At 38.8% G+C, this 25,458-nt stretch overlaps 1 protein-coding gene and 2 pseudogenes across 1 annotated transcript in view; 1 reads left to right on the forward strand and 2 right to left on the reverse strand.

Annotated features, from left to right (window-relative positions):
* Nucleotides 1-25,458, forward strand: part of PAK2 (p21 (RAC1) activated kinase 2) — a 96,885-nt gene that overhangs the window by 29,742 nt on the left and 41,685 nt on the right. Inside the window, exon 2 of the mRNA XM_024578141.4 lies at nucleotides 13,477-13,685. Within this exon, the coding sequence (XP_024433909.2) occupies nucleotides 13,499-13,685 (187 nt within the window). The 5' untranslated portion in view covers nucleotides 13,477-13,498. The remainder of the gene's footprint in view (nucleotides 1-13,476; nucleotides 13,686-25,458) is intronic.
* Nucleotides 198-326, reverse strand: LOC112320699 (U2 spliceosomal RNA; annotated as a pseudogene).
* LOC112320636 (ATP synthase subunit d, mitochondrial pseudogene) lies at nucleotides 6,274-6,852 on the reverse strand (annotated as a pseudogene).

The raw sequence follows: 25,458 nt of genomic DNA on the forward strand, positions 1-25,458 counted from the left end.
ATAAATTTAGTAGTTTATACAGGTTGGACTGACTGGTTCCAGACACCACTCCTTTTTGTATTTCTGCTGCATATTTAGCTTCCCCTAGTCTCCTCCAGTAGACAGTCGAATTGTTTGTCTTTGAGTCGGGTCACAATTAAACAAAGAGTACAGTGTATTTTGGGCATACTTTTTGTTTGGCCGACTTGTTTTTCACTGAAGAGTAGAGAAAGTAAAAAGTGTTTGAACAAATTTGGAGAGAGGCACTACTTAATTCATTTGTCCTTTTTTTAAACTGATAAGAACAGATACTACACTTGATCTTAGCCAAAAGACCGAGAAGCGATCATTTGTCCTTGTTTTATAAAACGTTTTTGAGTAATGATAGAACAAAATATAGGTAAATCAGTACTTTCTGGTGAATTGTTTTTGCATTCCTTGTTTCTAGCTAAATGTAATATGTAAAAAACCGTATCATATCCTCATCTGGCACTTCTTAGGCAGTTGACACTGTCAGTAGAAACAATACACAAAAACACACACTGCTTTATGGAAAAGGATTGAAGACTAAGGCCATGAATTAATTGTTAGGGGAAAACTCTAAATCATCCCCCCCCCAAATTTTTTAATATAGGGTAGTTGATATGTTGTGTTAGTGAAATGCTCTTTGAAAAGAGAATAAATTCAGGAAGTGTAATATTTCATCTGGGCAGAGTCTGTACCATAAAATCAGTAAAACTTACTGTCTAATCATGCAGGGATATATGTTAACCATTGTAGGAGATAGTAAAACAGCATAGCAATGGTGGCAGTCGTAATAGTAATAATAATAATAATAATAATAATAATAATAATAATAGTAGTAGTACAGTCCCTGCCTTTAAATTGCTTGAAGCGTTGGAGGAAGGACACCTAAAGTTATAATTAATGATGCACAGTTAGAATTCATTGCCAAAGAATGGTCCAATATATTAACATAATTAAGAAAAAATCATATGATCAAGAATTGTTTATAAACTTGAATTCTAGTCTTAATTTTGCTAGTAATTAGATTTGTGTGACTTCAGGAAAACTGCTTACTTTTTAGTGCATCAGTTCCTTTACATATAAAATAAGGAAGATGGACCAGATAAATTCTAAACCTTTTCTAACTTACTCTCTGAATTTATTTTCCTGTATAATTCACATTCCGAGGACGTGAGGGGTTGTTTTAAGAAGGTGTAGACAAACAGGAATGACCTTGCATAGGAAGTGATTTTAACTGACACTGAAAGATTTGGTTGGATAAAGACAAGGATGAAGAAAATTTGAGAATGGGGAAATATATTCACAAAGATGATTTAGGCCAGGAAAGACTGTTATATTTGGGGAACATGAAGTGTAGGATTTATGTAGTGCATTCAAATGAGATCAGATTGAGTCAGTAGTAAATGTCCCTAAATGCCGGAGTTAACTCCTCAGTCTGATGGTTATGGTTAGCTTTGTGTTTAACCAATTCTGATTCTTTCTCTAAACAAAGAATGGAGTGCATAGAAACTATTTAGGAAGCCAGTTATAGCTTCTTCTAACCTCTTCCTCTGGATAGCAGGTGAAGACATAGAGACTAGTAAGAGAAATCACCCTGAGATGAAGTGATAAATAATAAAAGTCTTCACCTAAGCTAGTGGCTGAGTAGTCATCAGTGGTGTATCAAGGATCATGCTTACACTAAGTTTTAATCATTTATGAGGCAAATAACTTAGAATTGTTGCTATCATATTTCGCATCTTGAGTAATTTCAGGAGGGACATCTGTGGCTCATGTTTAGTATGAAATTTGGGTTTCATTTCAGTGTATGTTGCCTACAGAGTATATTATGTTCATTGGGATTTCTTTGAGACATAGCTAAATCAAGTTTATAGTAACAGTCACCAAGAAGAAAGTTCAGAAACAGACAACATATTAACTCCTCTTTGGTTCTATTGGACTGAATTTCAGCAGAAAATAAAGAAGGTACTATGCAGTATATTAAAATAGAGCAGCGAAGGGTTGGGTGTGTTTTTTTTTTTGTTTGTCTGTTTTTAATAACCAAAGTATATAAGGAGAGTCTGTATTCTGAAAATTGCTGTGTAAGGTCATTTGCTCAGAATTTGGTGGTGTTTTTCATTTAAACAGCAGTTAGTCTATCCGACTAGCCCACAGCATGATGATTTTACTGATTTTTGTTACAAAAAACAATATAGTAAATACCATTGAACATACATAGATTTTCATCCATGTCAAAGATTTGATTAGGTTTTGTGCCCTAACTTGGTTATCTAGCCATTGATTATTTTTCCTATATCAAAAATATGTTCTGGGTTCGATTCCCACTCAGGGCACGTGCCTGGGTTGCAAGCCAGGTCCCTGGTGAGGGGCGCCCAAAAGGCAACCACACATCGATGTTTCTCTCCCACTCTTCCTCCCTCCCCCCTCTCTAAAAATAAGTAAAATCTTTAAAAAAAGAAAAAGAAAACACACACACACACAAAATATCTTTAGAGTATAGAATGAAATAAGTGGGTCTTTTGCCACTTCAATAAAATGTCAAAGAATTGGGGATATGAGGGTGAGGTATGGAGCTGGGATTCTCAAAGTGTGCTCTCTGTGCCTTTACACCGTGTTGATATTTACATTGATGGTGCAAAAGCAGTGGTGAGTACAACTTCCTGTATTTTAATACAGAGGAAGACATTGGCCATGGGGCTGTAGTTGTTTTTTTTTGTTTTGTTTTTTTTTAAAGCCATGTTCACTTAAGAATGCACTTCAGGCTGTGCAGCCATCCACTGGAGTGGCCCTGTCCCTTGTGTGTTGAGTACTTCCTGCTGCCCACTGAGCAGGTAGCAAAGCAGCCCCTGACCCAATCCCACCACCCCCATAGTTCTTTCCTCCGAGGAATTTGTAAGCTTGAGGAGGGCAGGCTGCCCAGACAGTGCCCTGCCTTCTCTGGGGTGGACAGGGTGACTATGACCCCAAAGAGTGGGCAGGTAGGGGGGACTCGGAATTGAGAAGGTCTGTGGCAGCTGTCCCTTCCCTTTCCCCTCTGTCACCTCTCAGTCAGACCAATGCTTTGTCACTGAGTATGGCTTTGAAAGGCCTCTCTTCTCCACTGTTGCCAAAAGTTCCATTGCAGCTTTTACTGCCTCCCTGTGTGGTTTGGGAAATTTATTTTTCCCAACATAAAAGAACAGCTATTAGCAGGCTCCCATGTTTGATGTCTCACCTCACAGTGAGGGATTTGCTATTTTAATGCACATTGGTTCCTGTGAACATTTGACTGAAGTGTTTCGCCCCAGGACTGGTTCAGGACGTGGTGTCATTGGGCTGATAGAGGTAGTAGTGAGATAAGTGAGAAAAGATAAAGTGATTAAGTGGGGACATTTATAAAGCTAAATATTATATATTTTATTTTTCATACATGTTTGAAGTGCAAACCTGTGGCAGTTCCATTTGTGTAGGACAAGTTGACAAGCCCATCCCGACATTGTGTGCTACCAGGACTTTTCTGATGATGGAATTTTGAGTAAGGAGCGCTGGAAGATGAATTAAAAAAAAAAAAGAATGCACTTGAAACAATGAAATTACTAATTTTTTTGTATCTCTGCTTTTGAGTTCACTTTTGGAATATTTATGTGACAAAGTAGGAAGTACTCATAAGACAGTTACGAAGTAAGAAGGGTTGTCTTGCAACAAACCACTTGAGAGATTGAACTAAACTACCCCTTTTTAATGGATTGCCATTTTTATTTGAAAGAACAAATACAGGTATTTGTTTAGGTATTTTGCAGACATTTTCTCCAAAACAATGAATGAAGTGATTTAAGTTTTCAAGTGAAAATTAGAATTTTAGAAAACTTGTATCTAGTTTCTTGAGTTTGTCAGTCCCGATACTTAGACTTTCCTGATGATGTCAGTGATGATATTAATTAATGTGATTTTGGTTTTAAAAACAAAAACATTAGTATCACCACTGATGCAGTGATAAACACATGGAATGTCTTCGCAATTTGGTGAACCAGTGTTTTCCAAATAATCAGTTTCTCACATTATAAGATTCATTCCTGGGTAAACGATTCACTCAAACTGCAAGCAAAGTTAATGCATTTAATGTGACTGAGCACAAAAAATTTTATTACTGTGGTTTCGGATTCCACAATTAACTTTTAGGAAGGTTGAATTTGGGGTAATATCAAAGAGGAATATTTACAGTTATCTGAAAGCTATTATAATACCTTTTTTAAAGCTACATATCTATGTAGACTAGATTTTCTTCATACAGTTCAACTAAAACATAATAATAAATTGAATGCAGAAGCAGATAATGAGAACTTAACTTGTCTTCTACTAAGCTAGACATTTAAAAAGATTTGCAGAAATGTAAAATAATTCCACTCAAATTTTTCATTTTATTATTGTTCATAAAAGTGTCATTTATATTTACACATAATGGGTTTATTTTTTTAATGAAATAAATATTTAACTTGTTTTAATTCCACGTAAACAAAAATTATTTGGGATTCTTTAATATTTTTAAGCATTCTAGCCCTGGCTGGTATGGCTCAGTGGATTAAGCACTGGCCTGCAAACCAAAGGGTTGCTGGTTCAATTCCCAGTCAGGGCACGTGCCTGGGTTATGAGGGTGTGCGAGAGGCAACTACACAATGATGTTTCCCTCCATTTCTCCCTCCCTTCCCCTCTCTCTAAAAATAAATAAATCTTTTTAAAAGAAGAATTCTAAAAGGGTCTTGAGGCAAAATGTTCTGAGAAGTGCTACTTTGAAGAAACAAAGTGTCTTTTCAAATGCATGTGTTGAGAACAGATTAATAAAGAGCATGCGTGACCTAACTTAAAATGAGTATGTGGGTTATGAACTCTTAGAAAACTGAGTTTTTCTGAGAAAACTCGTTTATGTTCTCCAACTTCTAGCATAGGATCTTACAAATAATAATAATCATGATAGTAGAAGCAGCAACATTCAATCTTTATTAACTCGTTTGACCTTTATTTTATGAAGTAACTATTCCTTATAAAATTGACATATAATTTATATAGCTGAAATTTACCATTTTAAAGTATACAATTCAGTGAGTGGTTTTAACATATTCACAAAATTGTGCAACCATTACCAATGTCTAATTCCAGAACATTTTCCTTCCCTTAAAAGAAACTCCACACCCATCAGCTGTCACTTCCCATTCCCCTCACCCCTAGCAACCACCATTCTACTTTTTCTATGGATTTACCTGTTCTGGCTATTTTCTGTAAATGGAACCATGTAATATATGGTCCTTTTCATGTCTGGCTGTGCACTTATGTTTTCAATATTCATCATGTTGTGGCATATATCAGCACTTATTCCTTTTTAAAGCTGAATAATATTCCATTATGTGGATATACCATGCCTTGTCTGTCTGTTTACATACTGATGGATATTTTGGTTGTTTCCATCTTTGCCTGTTAAGAATAATGCTGCTATGAACATTTAATACAAGGGTGGTTGGGGTTTTTTTGTTTGTTTTTCAGTTTTAATTATTTTTAGAGAGAGGGGAAGAGAGGGAGAAAGAGGGAGAGAAACATCAATGTGTGGTTGCCTTTCATGCATCCCCAACTGGGGACCTGGCCTGCAACCCAGGCATGTGCCCTGGCTGGATATCAAACCGTTGACCCTTCAGTTCACAGGCCAGCACTCAATCTACTGAGCCACACCAGCCAGGGCTGTTTGTTTGTCTTTGATTGATTTTTTTAGAGAAAGAGGAGGAGAGAGAAACATTGATTTGGTGTTCCACTTATTTATGCATTCATTCATTGGCGGATTCTTGTATGTGCCCTGACCAGGGATCAAACCCCCAACCTTGGTGTATCCGGATGATGTTGGTTACCCTGCCAGGGCTGTTACGAGTTTTTGTGTGGATGTATGTTTTTTAGTTCTCTTAGGTGTATGCTGGGAGTGGAATTGCTAGGTCATATGGTAGGTAACATATTTAACTTTTTGAATACTTTTAGTAACTTCTTTTTTAATAGACTTTTTATTTGGGAATAATTTTAGATTTACAGAGAACTTGCAAAGTTAGTAGATTTCCTGTATAGCTGTCACCCATTATCCCCTAATGTTAACATTACATAAACCATAAAATGTGCATCAAAGCAAAGAAGCCAGCATCGGTACATTATTAACTAAATTCTAGATTTTATTTGGATTTCACCAGTGCCTTTTTCTGTTGCAGGATACCATATTGTCATGTCTCCTTAGACTTCTCTGCTCTGTGACAGTTCTCAGTCTTTTTTTTTTAATTATTATTTTTAATGTCCACAGTTTATAATACAGAGTCCAGAGCCTTCTCCCACATTGAAGTTTATAAATTCTCAATTGGCTTGTGAGGCCAGTAGGGATACTTCTTTTTGTCTAATTTGGTTTCTGGGAAGACTTCATTCAAATCCTCTATGGTCATCTGATCAAATGGAATTATGTTCCTCACCTTCTCCAGCTCTTTCTCATATTGCTCAATCCTGGCCTTTGAGAGAGACAAGAACTCATTACAGCTTTTCACATCTTCTTTCTCTTCAGCATCCACCAGGGCACTGTATTTATCCTCTGGCACAGGAACCTTCAGGGCATTAAACTTCTTCTCAAAGTCGTCTACCAAGCCAGCCTTCGCTATATTGGCCTTGTGGTAAGCCCAGTCAATAGCAGGGGGGTTCTGAGGTAGAGCGGCCTACCTGGAGGTGAGTGTCTCATTCCAGGATTTCAGGGAGTTAGCAATGGCCTTCTGGTTTCGGTGTATTAATCTCCCGAAAAGCTACCCAGTCAGTAGCTTTCAGAGCAAGTTTTCGCCCAGCCATCTTGAGATCTTTCACGAACCCCGGCACCCCACAGTCCACAGCAGCCTACAGTTTCTCAGTCTTAATTTGTTTCTCATTTTTCATGTCCTTTACAGTTTTAAAGAAACTGATCAGGAACTTGGTTGAATGTCCCTCATTTTGGGTTTGCTTATGTTGTCCCCATGATCAGACTGGGTTACAGACTTGGGGGAAGAATCTCACAGACGTGAAGTGTGTGCTGCTTTCTCATCACTTCAGGTCAGGGGGCAACTGATACCAACATGACTTATGTTAACCATATCACTTGATCAATGCAATTGTGACAAAGAAAACAATGGTTCTGTGGAAAACCCCACAGGATGATATGACCATAAATTCCTAACTAGACAGGTCATGTTGGGTAGTCATGTTCTAGGGCATAAAACTTTTTAGTAAAAGGCTCATCTTTCTTTGCCTTAAGCAAGCCCTGTTGTTTCTGTGTATCTAGGTTAACACACCTTTTTTTTTTTAATGTATTTATTGATTATGCTATTACAGTTGTCCCATTTGCCCCCCTTCACTTAATTCCATCCCCCACACCCCCTCCCTCCCACATTCCCCCCCTACAGTTCATGTCCATGGGTCATACTTATAAGTTCTTTGGCTTCTACATTTCCTATACTATTCTTAACCCTCCCCCTGTCTATTTTCTACCTACCATTTATGCTACTTACTCTCTGTGCCTTTCCCCCATCTCTCCCCCCCCCCACACCCCTGTTGATAACCCTCCATGTGATCTCCATTTCTGTGGTTCTGTTCCTGTTCTAGTTGTTTGCTTAGTTTGCTTTTGTTTTTGTTTTAGGTGTGGTTGTTAATAACAGAGTTTGCTGTCATTTTACTGTTCATATTTTTTATCATCATCTTCTTAGATAAATCCCTTTAACATTTCCTATAATAATGGCTTGGTGATGAAGAACTCCTTGAACTTGACCTTATCTGAGAAGCACTTTATCTTCCCTTCCATTCTAAATGATAGCTTTGCTGGATACAGGAATCTTGGATGTAGGCCCTTGCCTTTCATGACTTGGAATACTTCTTGCCAGCCCCTTCTTGCCTGTAAGGTCTCTTTGGAGAAATCAGCTGACGGTTTTCTGGGAACTCCTTTGTAGGTAACTGCGTCCTTATCTCTTGCTGCTTGTAAGATTCTCTCCTTCCGTTTCATCTTGGGGAATGTAATTATGATGTGCCTTGGTATGTTCCTCCTTGGGTCCAGCTTCTTTGGGACTCTTTGAGCTTCCTGGACTTCCTGGAAGTCTATTTCCTTTGCCAGACTGGGGAAGTTCTCCTTCATTATTTGTTCAAATAAGTTTTCAATTTTTTGTTCTTCCTCTTCTTCTGGCACCCCTATAATTCGGATGTTGGAACGTTTCAAGATGTCCTGGAGGTTCCTAAGCCTCTCCTCATTTTTCCGAATTCTTGTTTCTTCATTCTTTTCTGGTTGGATGTTTCTGTCTTCCTTCTGGTCCACACCATTGATTTGAGTCCCAGTTTCCTTCGCATCACTATTGGTTCCCTGTACATCTTCCTTTGTTTCTCTTAGCATAGCCTTCATTTTTTCATCTAATTTGTGGCCAAATTCAACCAATTCTGTGAGCTTCCTGATTACCAGTGTTTTGAACTGTGCATCTGATAGGTTGACTGTCTCTTCATTTCTTAGTTGAATTATTTCTAGAGCTTTGATGTGTTCTTTCATTTGGGCCTCTTTTTTTTGTTTTGTCTTGGCGCACCTGTTACACAAAGGGGCGGAGCCTTAGGTGTTCACCAGGGTAGGGTAACGCAGGTCGCTGCACTGTGACACTGTATGTGGGGGAGGGGCTGAGAGGGAGCAGTGGTGCTTGCTCCACTCTCTGCTGTATTTCAGTCACTCACTCTACTACCCACAATCAAACTGGGCCCCTCTGGTGCTGATTCCCGAGTGCGGGGGCTTGTGCACGCTCTAGGCCCCTGTGGGTCTCTCCAATGAACTCTCTTGTGAGGCTGGGAGTGTCTCCTGCTGCTGCCTCAACCCCCATGGGTGTTTTCAATCAGAGGTTTGAGACTTTATTTACCAGCGCTGGAGCCCTGGGTTGAGCAGTCTGTTTCGCTCCCTGGCTGTTCCTCCCGGTTTATCTGTGGGCAAATGTGGGGCCGGGGGTGGGTGGGGTGTCTCCTAGTGGTCGCACTGCCTGCCCCGTTCGCTCCACAATCCACCAGGTCTCTGGGTCCGGCAGGTCGTTGAGAGTCCTCTCTGCCCTGGCTGCCGGTCTCCGCCCCTCCTACCGGTCTGGATGAATGTTTCTTCTTTATCTCCTTGGTTGTCGGACTTCCATGTGCGGTTCGGTTTTCTGTCAGTTCTGGTGGTTTTTTGTTTTTAAATCGTTGTTGTCCTTCTTTTGGTTGTGCGAGGAGGCGCAGTGTGTTTACCTACGCCTCCATCTTGTTTTTTTTTGGTTAACACACCTTTGAAATAAACCATAACTACCCCAGAGAGCACATACCTTAACTGTCCTGAAATCCCATCCCCAAATTGTTTCCTCCCACCTTTATGTAATCGTGATGTTTCCTCCTTAATCTCTAATGTATAAAAGAAACTGCAAATTGTTATTGCCTGTAGCATTTATCTCAGTCTGTTGAGAACTTGCTTCCAGGTGTGTCTTCTTTTTGTCTTAAATAATTTTTTATATGCACTCTGTACGGGTTTGGATGTTTGTTACATCTACATGCTGTTTGTCAGATTTTTCCACTTTGAAGTTATTTTTCCCTTTCCATGTTCTTTGGAAATGAGTCACCAAGTCCAGCCTACACTCAAGTATGGAGGAAAGTTAAACTTTAACTCCTAGAGGGGGGTTGTCTACACACACTATTTGTAATTCTTTTGTAAGGAAGATTTTTTCTCCCATCCCCAGTTTATTTCTTCAGTATTTGTATTAATACAAATTATACATTTATTTTATTCTTTGGGTTATAATCCAGTGCTGCTTTATTAATTTTGTTGCTCATATCATTCCAGCGTTGCCTTTTTGTAATTCTTTTCTGTGTGTTTTGACATGCCCTTGTCCTTTTTAAATACTTCCTTACCTTCTGTCACTATAAGATGCTCTCTAGGCCAGTGGTTTTCAGTTGGTGTGCTGCAAGAATTTTTAAAACATGTAAAACATGCAACAAATGACTATTTAGTCAGGGACACTGATGTTTTTTTTCTTTGATTGTCAAGGAAAAACATGACAACAGCCAACACAACAATAGCCGTCTGGTGTGAATGAATCAAAATCATATTTCTTTTTGTCAGATCAGCAAAAAGTACAATTTTTGATGTGGTGCAGAATTTTAGTAGTTTATGTGTGCCATGAGATGAAAAAGGTGGAAAATTGCTGCTCTGGACTCATCTCTTATTTTTCATATCCTCGGCCCAGAACCATCTATTTCTCCAAAGAGCCCTGAGCCACTCACTGTTAAGTGAATTGTCCAAGGTCACACTTAAATTAATGATAGAACCAGGATTCCAAACAAAACAATCTGATTTCACAACTCACGCTCTTAACTATAACACTAGACAACATAGAGCTGAAGGTACATTGGCAGTTTCTGTTCATGTTCCATCTCTGAGCCCGCCTTGAGGACAGAATTTGTAGTCAGTTTACACCAAGTAATTAATTCCTATACCGTGGCAACTTTATATTGATTTTTTAACCACAATTGTAAAAATTACTGATAACTTAATATTTAGGTGCATTTCCTTCTATATATGCCTGCAAATGTATTTTGAAATTTCGTTATATTATTCTGAGTTTTAAATTTGATATGCCTTAATATAGGTAGGCGATGGTTGGTCAAAGCGTAACCAGAATCTGATCCTGTCATTTCTGTTGTCATCACTGGTGATACAAATGAAAGTGAGCTGCTCTAGGTTTATCTATTTTGTCTTAATGCTATGGCTACATAAGAGATAAGAACATCTGTCTTGATTTAGCACTTCATCAAATAATCCTCAAAATATTGTTACTAAGCCTTCTCTTTCTTCCATTTGTAGCAACAGATAAGTCTTGTCTGGTAATACACACCTGCCAGCCCACACACCCTTAGGAACAGCCAGTCACACCCTGCTCTCATTCTACCCCCAAAACAAAACAGACCCCACAGGATGGGACCGGCTGGTTTGGAAGAATCATTTGACTAGATGTCACCTGCACCACCTTCTTGGATCTCCCCTCCATCTCTTCCTTTGACCACCAGTAGTTTATTTCACTTCAGGCAGTCTTCTCACACACAAATATAAATCTTTTTTTATTCCCTTTTTCCAACCCTTATGTAGTAGTTATTCCCAGAAATGTATGTTTTCACCCTTCACCTTCTCTCATTCTCCTTTTGTAGGCTGAAAAATAACTGTCATTATGGCAGATAAAATACACAGCAGTTCTAGTGACATACCCTATCAAAGAAAACCAAAGCTGTAAGATTTGGAGTAGAAGTAGGTACAATAATCTCTTTATTCCTCAGTTCTTCCCATATTATACCTACTTTTCTTTGGGTACTAACTAGCATTCACACTAAATTTTAAAAAATAATTTTGTTTTCAACTTTATGTAAATATAGTTGGCATACTTGGTCATTGTATATATTACAAAATTTTGTTCACTTACATGCATTAGATAAGTTTATAATAAATGAGGATCTAATTACCCATCAAAACCTTGTTTAGTGGAGAAGTGTAGTATTTTCTAAAATATGTTGTTTTGTATCGAGATCATCTGTAAATTAGGCATCCCCTCCCCTTAACTGATTTTAAATGTGTATAATCTACTTTTTTAAAGATATGAAATATACATGTATGTGTAACAAGGTTAAAGTTTCCACTGAATTAGCCTTGTATGTGGCTAAGAGGGGTTACCTAACTGCCTGGAAAGGCATCATCACAGGATGACAGACCCCTGGGGTGTGGCCATACTCTCGTTTTTTAGCCAAGCTCTGGGTTTACTTTTTCCAAGTGGATCGAGTTCTATGGCCCTATCTGCAGACTTGCAAGTGACTGACTAAGGTGTGTTGTTGGAATGTCACATTTTCTGAGAGACCAAATATTACATCAGTGGCACATTTGTATCCTTTAGGAAAGTTTATATGAATGATAAGTTGTAATCACAAAGCTAGTGGTCAAGGAATCAGATTCCCAGGTGAGGGGAATTGGTTGATATATTTAATAGCAAATGTCCTATCTCTGTCTCCTGTAGAAATGGAGACATAGCAAAGATGTATCCTATTGTTACTGAGCAGACTGGAGCCGTTCATGTGGTGCCTTGGTGAATGACCCAACAATTCATGCTGGAAGGAGCAGGTCTTTATTTGCAATTTTCCAACCCTGGGGGAGCTTAGACCACCTCAGCTTGGAGCCCTCCTTTCCCAGGAGACCTGGTACTTCCCATGCTCCCCAGCAGGTTAAAAGCCAGAAGCCCAAAAAGTAGAAGTTCCCTATTTCCTTTTCTTAAGCCAGCCGTGCAAATAGTTCTCTGGTCCCTCTGGAAGGTACCAAAGTCACCATCCTCACACAGCAGCTCTCTTCTGCAGGATCTGGGGTATGTGTTCATCAGCCTCCATTTAATAGACCAGAAAAGCAGGTCCCATGTTACCCTGGATCATGGTGAAACTCGGGAAAGGCACAGGTCTTAATAGTCCAGCTAAAATCCAGGTGCAGCAGGACAGGATCTTGCAAGGAAGTCCTTGTTGGCTCCAGAGTCAGCTCAAGCAGGCACAATCATAGCAGCATCATAGCAGCAGCATCTCCTTCCTTACTAGTCCAGGCCATGTGGCCTCCTTCCTCACTATAAACTGCATAGCTGCTTGCTTACTTCCCCCTTCTCTCTGCTCTCTTTCAAACCACATGGTTATGCCCAAAAATGGCTGCTGCCCTTGAGTTTAAATCCTCACCCCGTACCTCCTTCGTAACCCCATTTCCCACTTCTCCCACGATAGGCTACACCTGCGTTCCCATATTCTCTGCCTTCCGCCAGTTGCCAACCGCCTCTAGCCCCTCCAGCTACATCCTGAGTCAAAGTCACTGCCATCTCCCTGGCAGCACAGCTGTTCAACATAACTATAACCCTGGCCAGCTGTTATTGATATGCAGAGTACCTCTCAACTGTTCCCTCTGCTTCCTCATCCCCCAGCCAAGTCTTTGGAGGTTTTGGGGTGTGGGTTGTGGTTTTTTTCTCCCCCTATTCCGGAGAGCTTCTCAGCCTACACCCTGTTCTGAACCTCGTTCCACATCCGTTAACACTTTAATTGGCTGGTTAGAAAATAGCCTTCCTCTTTGGAAATCTCTTTTTAAGACTTATGTTGTCTGTTTTCATTAGAACATTTACTCTTAGAATCAATTAATTAGATGAATCTTTTGATATGTTAGTGTCATCATGTCCTCTAATCTGGACATGGCTTTTCAGACATTCCCTCAGCTGACCATTCACTAACTTTGTTAGGAGAGGTTGCCTGTACTTAATAGATGACCAATTTCATTTCTTACTCTTCGAGTTTACAGATCTTGCACATTTCATTTTCTAATTCAAAGTTGGGGGGGTATTATTACTGTTTTGTGCTTGTCCCTACTATTTTTCACCTTGTTATTAACTGTAAGTTTTTGCCTATCTGTTTCAGGCCGTAATCGTAATTCTGAATCATGTCTGATAACGGAGAACTGGAAGACAAGCCTCCGGCTCCTCCCGTGAGAATGAGCAGTACCATTTTTAGCACTGGAAGCAAAGACCCTTTGTCAGCTAATCACAGTTTGAAACCTTTGCCCTCTGTTCCAGAGGAAAAAAAGCCCAGGAATAAAATCATCTCTATATTCTCAGGCACAGAAAAAGGTAAAGAGCTGAAGTTGTTGCTCAGCTGACTTGTTATGTCCTCTCCATCATTTTCAGAGACTTGGACTATAGACATGGCTTCCCAACATTAATGAAATTTGTGGTATTTCAGAAAGACCTACTATTATAAGAATAGTGATAATAGAGCCTGCAGTCCCCTGTCTAAAATAATCTGGAGCCAACTATGTTTTGAAATTAAGAGGTTTTCTGATTTTTGAGAGTAGTACGGTCTTTCTGTCATGTTTTCTGTAATGCCCACGGAAGCATCTGAGGCATCACTCAGCAGTCATCGTGTTAACATATATTCATTCAGCAAATCTGAGTCTGAGTCTAGGTTTCTCATCCTCAATGTGATTGCACACAGTGAAAGAGTTGTTCCATGAAACTTGTTTCATTTGTGTGTGTACAGACGTGCCTCTGTTAATCCTTACCTGAGTATATGTTCATTGATTTCAGAGAGAGGAAGGGAAAGAGAAACATCTATTGGTTGCCTCTCACACACATTGACCGGGAATCAAACTCACAACCTTTTGGCGCACGGATGGTGTTCCAACCAACTGAGCCACCCAGCCAGGGCCAGGCATACCTCTTTTTATTTTGCTTCCCAGATACTGCATTTTTTAGAAATTGAAGGTGTTTGGCAACCCTGCATTGCACAACTCTGTCAGCACTATTTTTCCAACAGCATTTGCTCATTTTGTGTGTCTATGTCATATTTTGATGATTCTCACAATATTTAAAACTTTTTCACTATTGTATTTGTTATGGTGACGTTGTTGGTCATCTTTGATGTTACTAACCTAATTGTTTGGGGCGCTACAAACCACACCTATGTAAGATGACAACTTAATAGATAAATGTTGTGTCTATTCTTATTGGTCATTCCACCATCTCTCTCTCCCCCTCTCCTTGGGTCTCCCTATTTCCTGAGACACAACGTTATTGAAATCAGGACAAGTAATAACTTCACAATGGCCTCTACATGTTCAAATGAAAAGAAAAGTTGCATGTCTGTCACTTTAAATCAAAGCTAAAAATGATTAAGCTTAGTGGGGTGTCAACACCTGAGACAGTCCAAAAGCTAGGCCTCTTGCGCCCAACAGTTAACCAAGTGGTGAATGCAAAGAAAAAGTTCTTGAAGGAAATTTAAAGTGTTACTCCAGTAAATATATGAATAAGAAAGCGAAACAGCCTCATTGCTGATATAGAGAAAAATTTAGTAGTCTGGATAGAAGATCATACTAGCCAAAGCATTCCCATAAGCCAAAGCCTAATCCAGAGACAGGCCCTGACTCTCTTTACTTCTATGAAGGCAGAAGAGAGGTAAGGAAGCTGCAGAAGAAAAGTTTGAAGCTAGCAGAGGTTGTTTCATGAGGTTTAAGGAAAGGAAGTGTCTCAATAATATTAAAGTGCAAGGTGAAGCAGGAAGTACTGAGGTAAAAGCTGCATCAAAAGATCTAGCTAGAATAATTAATGAAGGTGGCTACACTAAACAATGGGTCTTCAGTGTAAATGAAACAGCCTTACATTGGAAGAAGATGCCGTCTGTAGGACTTTCATAGCTAGAGAGAAGTCAAAGGCTTCAAAGGATAGGTTGACTCTCTTGTTAAAGGCTAGTGCAGCTAGTGACTTTTAGTTGAAGCCAGTGCTGACTTACCATTCTGTAGATCTAGGGCCCTCAAGATTTATGCTGAATCTACTCTGCCTGTGCTCTCTAAATGGAACAACAAAGCCTGGATAGATAGCACCCCTGTTGACAGCATAGTTTACTGAATATTTAAACCCACTGTTGATACCCACTACTAAGGAAAAAAGATTCCTTTTAAAATACCACTTCTCATTGATAGTGCATCTGGTCACCCCAGAGCTCTGGTGGAGATGTACAGTGAAGTTAATATTGTTTTTATACCTGCTAACACAACATCCTTTCTGCAGCCCATGGATCAAGGAGTAATTCTGATTTTTAAGGCTTATGATTTAAGAAATACACTTTGTAAGTCTCTAGCTGCCATAGATAGAGAGTCCTGTGATGGATCTGGGCAAAGTAAATTGGAAACCCCTTGGGAAGGAGTCACCATTCCAGATGCCATTAAAAACCTGTGTGATATGCCCTGTCAGGTAGCTCAGCTGATTAGAGTGTTGTCCTGATAACGCCAAGGTTGCAGGTTCAGTCCTTGGTCCGGGCACATATGAGAATCAACCAATGAATGCATCAATTAAGTGGAATAACAAATCGATCAATCTCTCTCTCTCTCTCTCTCTCTCTCTCTCACTCTCACTCTCACTCTCACTCTCTCACTCATTCACTCTCACTCTCCCCCTCAAATCAATAAACATATCCTCGGGTGAGGATTAAAAAATAAAAATGACTCTGTAAGGTTTTTTCCATTGCTAATATAAAGTCTGACCTAGACATATTTATTCTCCTCAAATTTACATCCCTTTATGATGCTGTTCTTGGTAACAAACAGCTAATATTTTCATTTAAAATATGAATGACTTTGGATTATCCTCAGTTATTCATTATTAGTTTTAATCAGTATCACTGGGTAAATTAAGAGAACTAGAAATTATGCCTCTTGTGGCAACTTAATTGAACAACTCTTTTTCCCATCCCTGCTAATATGTATCCTATGTACCCTGTGACTCTGATCAGAGATACAGTGATAAGCAAAGCAGATGGTGTCCCTGACCTCCTGGCACAAATCAAAAACTACAGCACATAATTACAAACTGAACCATGATAAATAGGGATAGTGTGAGATGTCTGTCCTAAAGTAGTGACATTTAAGTTGAAGGTTAAAGGATGATTATGTGAAAATAGGACTATTTTGATAGTTAAAAAGTGTGTTCCATGCCCAGAAAAGAATATCGGTAGCCCAGACACAGGAAGGATCGTAGCATATTCATGGGCCCAAGTACAGTCCAATGAGATTTAAAAGCAGAGATGGAGAGAGAGTTATATAGCATGAATGTAGGAAACTACAGACAGCAAAAAAGGGTTGTAGAGGTGAGGTAGGCAGGAAGCAGGTCATAAAGGGCCTTGTATTCCATGCTACAGAGCTCAGATTTTATTGTTTCCTGGGGAACCACTAAAGAATTTTAAACAAGAAAGACCTGGTCACATTTTTGTCTTAAAGAGATACTGGTAGCTCTATAGAAAATAGGTTTTGTTAGTGAAAATGACAATGATCTATTATCTTGGCTTATTTTTAAAAGCTCTAGTTAGCGTTGAGTGTTACAGTATTTATTAACTAAAACAATATTCACATTTAATTATTCAGCCTATAAGCAAGCACCTTCACTTCTGGTTAGCTGTGAAGATGATAGACTCAAAACTGTAAATATCCCTTTTGTTCTAAAAGTCTTATTCTGACAATAATAGTAGCCCATACACCTCTGCCTATGTCCTAGAGAATAGCCTTCTGTGTGATGGAACAAGTTTAATTTCACTAGTCTGAAGATGTTTGGGGTCAAAAGAACAAAGCGGTAATCACTAATGGTTTTAGGTGAGAGATAAAAGAGTCTTCCCTTAAAGAGGTGGGCGTTTTGGTTTCTTACCCTTAGACTCTAGCTCAAATATAGCCTTAAAGGTTGTGGCCTTAAAGGATGTGGCAACAGCATACTTAAGGATTCTTTTAAGTATCTTTTGTGCAACACATAGCTTAGAGGCCTCACCCACTGGCTGAAGGTTGCCCACCTGCTTGTTTTATGATCTCATGAAGTTGGAAAATGATTCTAAGAATCTATTTTCCTCCAAGTACACTAACAAGTTGTGTGTTTTATTAAAATAAATTTCTTCCCTGGTCCATTACTTCCCACGAAGAGATCCAGTTGCCTGGTGGACATTCTATGGATAAAATGTGGATTTGTTGGTGGAAGTCGTCCTTCTACTTCTTAGCTTCCAGAGTTACAAAGTAGTGATTCCGTTACATAGCAGTATCCTTCCAGCACTTTGATTTGAGTCATGCTTCAGTAGGTTTTTGTTTTAGATACTTAAAAAATTTTTCACCCTACTAGGACTACTAAAACATAGGGATATATATATGTTTTATGTAAAAAGAAAAGGAATTCAGAAGATTTTTAGGATACTGTGTCCTTTTAAGCAGACTAATGTATGTAAATATGTTTCAGGTTTTAATTATTTTCTACTTCTTTCTTTTAACGTTTTATTCTATATTTCTAACATATATGAAACTTAATTCAATATTTATCTCTAAACTTAGCGGTCCCAAGTTGAAAAATATGGATGGGCCTTAGATACAACAGGAACCAGAATTGTCTTGCTGTATGTCTTGTTTTTCCCCTTTCTTGTACCTGATCATATTTCTTCCTTATTTCAGACTGTTTTTTCTCTGTGTATTAGGAAATAATAGCCTGCAACAGTTACTGCACTTTTTTCTTATAATTTTATTTAGCTGTAAGAGACTGATTCTCGCGTAGTTTAGGTATTCACCCCTGAACCAGTCTAACTGGCTGAGAGTATGTGGGGAACGATGGCTCACCTGGCTCAATTAGGAAGCTACCTTGGACAAGTCATCTGTAATCAGGGTCATAAATAAGAAAATAGCTTCTTTCCCAACCATGTGCATATCAGAAATGAGATGCTGAGCAGATCTTTTGTAAAAGGAAAAAAGTCACTAGTATAGTACATGAAATGGTGTGATTTTCTGTAAGCAGTTCAGAACTGCCTGAAAAGTAAACTACTAGCTTATAGTTGGTTGATAAATATTTTCTCTTATGCAGGATACTGAGAAGTCAAGAGACACAAAGAGAAGTAGAAGGCATCCTCAGATTACTCAAATTCCACTGGGAAATGAGAGGTTGTTCATGATAGGTGTAATGGTGCATTTCAGTAAAGATAGCAACATTTATACTAGGCTTAACTGTTGCGTTTTCCTGTGCTCCTTTTTGTGACCAGTGTGCCCTGCCTTTTACCATAGCTAGGCCTCTTGTAAATAAATATTATATGTGCCTAGGAGACCTAGAGAGGAGATAGACATCTGAGCACAAATCTGTCATCACTAATCCAAAATAATAGTATATTTCCTACTAATGGTAGGTCAGTAGCAACTTTGTAAACAAAGAATAGTGTACAGAACATTCTAACTTTATATGTACAGACCTATCAGGCAGCTTGACTTTTAGCTCTTTTATATTAGGAGATCCTTCTGATTAAACATAGTAGGTTGACCACATGTATTTACTCTCCCTCCCCAGACCCAACTAAAACGGTAAGTGAAAAAATAGGGAAAAATTATATCACAAGAAAAAAGTAAATTGGAGAGTGAACAGTACTACACAAGAGATTTCAATACATATTTGGAAGATTGAAGTTGTGGAGAAGGGGGAACTAAGCAAAACAGAGGAAGATAAATCCTAAGCATTTTTAGAGGGGAATGTGTGTGAGAAATGAACCAGTTTTCTTATAAAAATCTCAGAGGCTTAGGATTTAGACACACACAATTGTGTGTGTCTGTGTGTGTGTAGTGGGGGGCGCATAATAAACAGTTTGAAAGTGGGAAATTAGTTGAAAGTCTATATAGGAAGTGTCAAAGGGACCTTAGGACCCCTCCTGTACCCTATATAGCCGTGCAAATAATAACTTCCATTCTCTGGGACCACAGAAGAACAAACTTAAGTTTATATTTATTTGAGGAGAAGTTAAATCTGAGAGGCCCCTTCTTGTCAGGGGAGTCAGGAAAAGATAGCACCAGAATAAAAAAAAGTGGATTCAGTGGAAGTTAACACACTAAACCCCTTTCCTCTGCCCTGTTGGCAGAATACTTGTAGCTTGACTCAAAGTTCTCAGATAAAAGTTGGGAAGATTTTCTCTGGATAACAGAATGCCCTGGAAAAAAATACTTTAGGTTCCCCACATCCCACCCCCATCTTTATTGAAAAGGCTGACTTAATCTGCCAGTTAACTTGTTAATACTTTTATATATGAATAGATAATGAAGGATTATCAAACATTTACCAAAAGCCCTTTACACAATAGAAGCCAAAACAACAGGAGCTAAAAAAAGAAGGTGGAAGAAACAGACAATGTAGGAAGAAAAAAACCCCAACCTACACACACATATAAACCATATAACGGAGAAGATAAAGTGCATCCATGAAACAAGATAAGTATTCTCAGAGAAAGAATGATCAGAGAACAATGAAAAATGATTCTTGGAAAATCAACTTTTCATATAACCAAAACAAACAACATGTCCATAGGTGAAGAGTGGGAGATAGTTAATAAAATTCTGCCAGATCATTAAACAATAATGCATAGATAAAGAATACGAGAGAAAAGATAACAGTTGTAAAATCAGACCTAGATGGACTGATAAAACTGTTAATGAACCAAGAAAATAGAAGGAAATAAATAATAGAAAAAATTTTCCAGATCTTGAGAATATGAGTTCCAGATGAAAGGGGCTCACTGAGTACTCAACACACACTTTGATGTGTTCTTCACTGATGAATGAATAGCACATCAAATCACATTCTAAAATTACATTACATTACAGGTAAGATGGCCAAACCTGTTACTACTTCCAGTTAAGAGGAAGTGACAGGGACTAGATTTACTCCTCTACCTGAAAGAACTAAAATACTGGGGAAAAAATACATACAAAAGAGTGGTTTTCAAGGCATTGTACATCAGGCAATAAAGGAAAGTGATTTCTAAGAGATGGAAAACAAGTAAGGTGAGTCCAACAATTGATCCAGCTTACTGCCTGGAGAGAGTTTTCAGGCTGCAGTACTGGAGGAGCGCTTAGGTGCTCTTAAGAACACCTAAGAGTTGAGAAGTAGCTGGGAATTGGGGGATGCAAAAATAGCTAGTTGGTAGTACAGATACCAGAGAGTAAAGAGCTAAACGGAGAGGGAGAGAAAGACCTGCAGAGGGTCACCCTTGAGTCTTCAGTTGCACATGTGTGGAGTATGTGATAAAACTATCAAAAGCTAGAGAAAGGGCCACTGGGAATGATTAGAAGGAACATTTCTCGAAGCTCACACAGGGGCTGGAATATTTTGTGTTCTCACCATTCAGACTATGAAACATTATATGACAGAATTTTGCCTCAGTAATGGGGTAGAATTAGCCTTAGGTTAAATGTTGCTCCAGTCCTGCCTAAGAAAACCTTAAAAGTAATACCTAAAAGGATCAACTTTCTAAATTTGTTTCTCTCCTATATGAGGAAACAGCAAAGACTCACCTTTCTATGTTCCAAAGTTCACTAACATTTGTAGGAATACAAAAACATCTAGCACCTAACAAGGATAAAATTTCGATGTCTGTCATCCAGTCAATATTTTTCATACATGCAAAGACCCATAATGAGCAAAATTCACCAATTGGAATCAATCCAGAAGTGGCAGAAATGATAGAATTGGTAGGTAAAGATACTAAACCAGTTAAATAATTGTGTCCCATATATGGAAGGATCCAAAAGAATTCAGAATATTAAGAAGCAGCAATGGAAGATAGGAAAAAGCAAATCAAAATTCTAGAGGTGGAAAATACAGTGGATGGAACTAACAGTAGGTTAGACATTGCATACGAAAAAAATTAGTGGATTTGAAAACATGGCAATAGAAGCCATCCAAAATGAAACTGTGAGGGAAAAACCTAAAACAAAAGTGAACAGCTATGGGGCAGCTTAAGCAGACTAATGTAAGTGTAATTGAAGTCTCTAAAGAAGGGGAAAGGGAAATGTTAAAAAAACACTTTTTAAAAATGCCTGGAAATTTTCCACATTTAGTGGAAACTATAAACCCATAGATTCAAGAGTTCAGTATTTCAAGTACAGAAAAGGGAAGGGAGGGAGGAGGCTTGAGGTAGAAGAGGGTATGGGGGGATAAATGGTAATGGAAGAAATAATAATAAAAATGAACTATTAAAAAATAAAACAGGAAAAAATAAAAAGAATGCCAACTCCTTCAATTTTCATTTTGCCACAAAATCTTAGTGAAAGTTCTTTTGCAAATGAAAACTAATTGAAATTGGGTTCCCAACTAGAGAGTACACATACCAATCTATTTCACTGCTTATATCTTATGTATCTTCTACATCAAAACTACCTAAATTAAAATAGATATTAATTAAATATGTACTGAGTTCCAAATATGTTCAAAGCATTATACTAAGGACTGTGTTGGATACAATAAAAGATGTGGTCTCAACCCTCAAGGAGACTAAAATGTAGCAGAGAATCTTTAAAAAAAAAAAAAAAAAAAAAAGACCACCCCAAGGCGCACAGCTAAGTTGTTTAAAACCAGTGATAAAGAGAAAAATCTTAAAAACTTTCCAACTCTTGGTTCAGTTTTCTGTGAACCTGAAGCTGCCATAAAAATATACAGTGTATTATTTTAAAAATGCTTACTGTTTTAAGCCAGAAAACGAAAATCTGCCAGAAAAAAAGACACACTACATATAGAGGAACAAAAAAAAAAAAATGACAACAAACTTGATATAAGTAACAATGCAAGCTGGAAAACAAGAAGCAATATCTTCAGGAACAAAAAAAAATCTGTCAAATTGGAATTCTATATCCTGTGAAAATATCTTTCAAAAATGAAGGGGAAACAAGACTTAAAAATGTATAAAAGCTGAAAAAATTTACTACCAGCAGGCTTGTACTACAAGGAACAAACCAAATCCTTTAAACAGATGGAAATGTGCATCTGCTTAAAGGAATGAAAATCAATGTGAATGGTAATTGTTTTTCCTTATCTAAATCTTTAAAGCAGTAGCCCTTGGAGAAAGAGGTGGGGGAGGCACAAAGGCATGTAGGTGAATCTCTTTAAAAGATAATCAGTTGAGTTATTATGAAATGAAGCACAGAAACATGCTATTGCATGGATGAACCTTAAAGACTAAGTTAAAAAGGTCATTTACAAATAATCACATGTGTGTGATCCCATTTATATGAAATGGCCATAACAGGCAAATATGTGGAGACAGAAAATACTTTGGAATATATCCATCATCCCTAAAAGAAACCTTATGCCCACTTGCAATCACTCTGGATTGCTCCTTCTTCCCCACCCCAAACTCTGTGCAATCACTAAAGTTAGATTGTGGTGGGGGTAGCACAATTCTATGAATACACTAAAACCCATTGAATTGTTTTATTTATTTATTTATAATATATTTTACTGATAATGCTATTACATTTGTCCCATTTTCCCCCCTTCACTTAACTCCATCCTCCACACCCCCTCCCTCCCACATTTCCCCCCTATAGTTCATGTCCATGGGTCATACTTATAAGTTCTTCGGCTTCTACATTTCCTATACTATTCTTACCCTCCCCCTGTCTATTTTCTACCTACCATTTATGCTACTTACTCTCTGTGCTTTTCCCCCCTCTCTCCCCATCCCACTTTCCTGTTGATAACCCTCCATGTGATCTCCATTTCTGTGGTTCTGTTTCTGTTCTAGTTGTTTGCTTAGTTTGCTTTTGTTTTTGTTTTAGGTGTGGTTGTTAATAACTGTCAGTTTGCTGTCATTTATACTGTTCATATTTTTTGTCTTCTTTGTCTTAGATAAATCCCTTTAACTTTTCATATAATAAGGGCTTGGTGATGATGAACTCCTTGAACTTGACCTTATCTGAGAAGCACTTGATCTTCCCTTCCATTCTAAATGATAGCTTTGCTGGATACAGGAATCTTGGATGTAGGTCCTTGCCTTTCATGACTTGGAATACTTCTTGCCAACCCCTTCTTGCCTGTAAGGTCTCTTTGGAGAAATCAGCTGACAGTCTTATGGGAACTCCTTTGTAGGTAACTGTGTCCTTATCTCTTGCTGCTTGTAAGATTCTCTCCTTCTGTTTCATCTTGGGGAATGTAATTATGATTTGCCTTGGTGTGTTCCTCCTTGGGTCCAGCTTCTTTGGGACTCTCTGAGCTTCCTGGACTTCCTGGAAGTCTATTTCCTTTGCCAGACTGGGGAAGTTCTCCTTCATTATTTGTTCAAATAAGTTTTCAATTTTTTGTTCTTCCTCTTCTCCTGGTACCCCTATAATTCGGATGTTGGAACGTTTCAAGATGTCCTGGAGGTTCCTAAGCCTCTCCTCATTTTTCCGAATTCTTGTTTCTTCATTCTTTTCTGGTTGGATGTTTCTTTCTTCCTTCTGGTCCACACCATTGATTTGAGTCCCAGTTTCCTTCGCATCAATCACTATTGGTTCCCTATACATTTTCCTTTGTTTCTCTTAGCATAGCCTTCATTTTCTCATCTAGTTTTTGACCAAATTCAACCAATTTTGTGAGTATCCTAATTACCAGTGTTTTGAACTGTGCATCTGATAGGTTGGCTATCTGTTCGCTGCTTAGTTGAATTATTTCTGGAGCTTTGAAGTGTTCTGTCATTTGGGCCATTTCCCCCCCCCCCCCCCTCTTGGCGCTTCTGTTACTTAAAAGGGCGGAGCCTTAGGTGTTCCCTGGGGCGAGGTAATGCTGATCTAATGCTGATCGCTGCACTGTGACACTGTAAGTGGGGGAGGGGCCGAGAGGGAGCAATGGCGCCTGCTCCACTCTTTATGGATTGCAGTCACTCCTTCTGCTACCCACAATCAAATTGGGCCCCTCTGGTGCTGGTTCCTGAGTGGGTGGGCTTGTGCAATCTCTAGGCCCCTGTGGGTGTCTCCAATGAGCTCTGCTGTGAGGCTGGGAGTTTCTCCTGCTGCTTCCCCAACCCCCACCAGTGTTTTAAATCAGAGGTTTGAGGCTTTATTTCCCCCGCGCTGGAGCCGTGGGCTGAGAGGTCTGCTTTGCTCCCCGCAGTTCATCCTGGTTTATCTATGCACGAGTGTGGGGCCGCGGGGTGCTACCCGCTGCTCTGCCTGCCCTGTTCTCCGCCACTCTGGGTCCGGCCCTCTCGGTTTATCTGTGTGTGATTTCGGGCTGCAGGGTCTGCTAGTGGTCAGACTGCCTGCCCCGTTCGTCCCACACTCCTCCAGTCTCCCTCCCGCCACAGCAACAGGAGTCCTCTCCCCCCAGGCTGCCCGTCTCCGCCCCTCCTACCGGTCTGGATGAATGTTTCTTTTTTATCTACTTGGTGTCGGACTTCCTTGCAGTTCTGTTTTCTGTTGGTTCTGGTTGTGCGAGGAGGCGCAGTGTGTCTACCTACGCCTCCATCTTGGTTCCACAAGTAAACTTCATGGTACTTAACCCCACAGAGGTCGTGGTCAAAAAAAATTACAACATGGGTCATGTTTATCCAAGAGATACATTCATGATTAGTATGTACTGAAATGTGGGGAAAAAATTTTGAACTGCACATTTGCATTTATTTATTTACATGATAAAATGCATGATTTTTATTTAATTTTAGTCAACAATCTAGAAATTAAATATAAAAATATAAATAAAAATTTTTCTTTTTAAATAATAGAAACATGGATATTGCTAAAAAAAATACAACCAAAAAATGTCTTTTAACATTAATCAAAATGTTCAATGGTTGGCTTTGCAAAACATTTGTAACAGTCATCACAAACAGTATTGCTATGCATGAGGCATAAATACTTTTCAACACATTTGTAAAAATATTTTGATCAGTGACTCGTTTCAAATGCACAGCTCCTAACACATCTTTCTCTGCTTGTTGAGGAAGCTGTATCTATGTTGTTAGAATTTCCTTCAATTTGTGTTGAAATTGATGAAGTTTCAGTTGTAAAGTATTATGCACACCTGTAGAGATTTCTGGATGCCTTTTTATTTGTCCTGACAATAACTGCATTATGAGATTTCTAATAAATATTCTGCACCT

Source organism: Desmodus rotundus, chromosome 2 (assembly GCF_022682495.2).
Source record: "Desmodus rotundus isolate HL8 chromosome 2, HLdesRot8A.1, whole genome shotgun sequence".
NCBI lineage: Eukaryota > Metazoa > Chordata > Mammalia > Chiroptera > Phyllostomidae > Desmodus > Desmodus rotundus.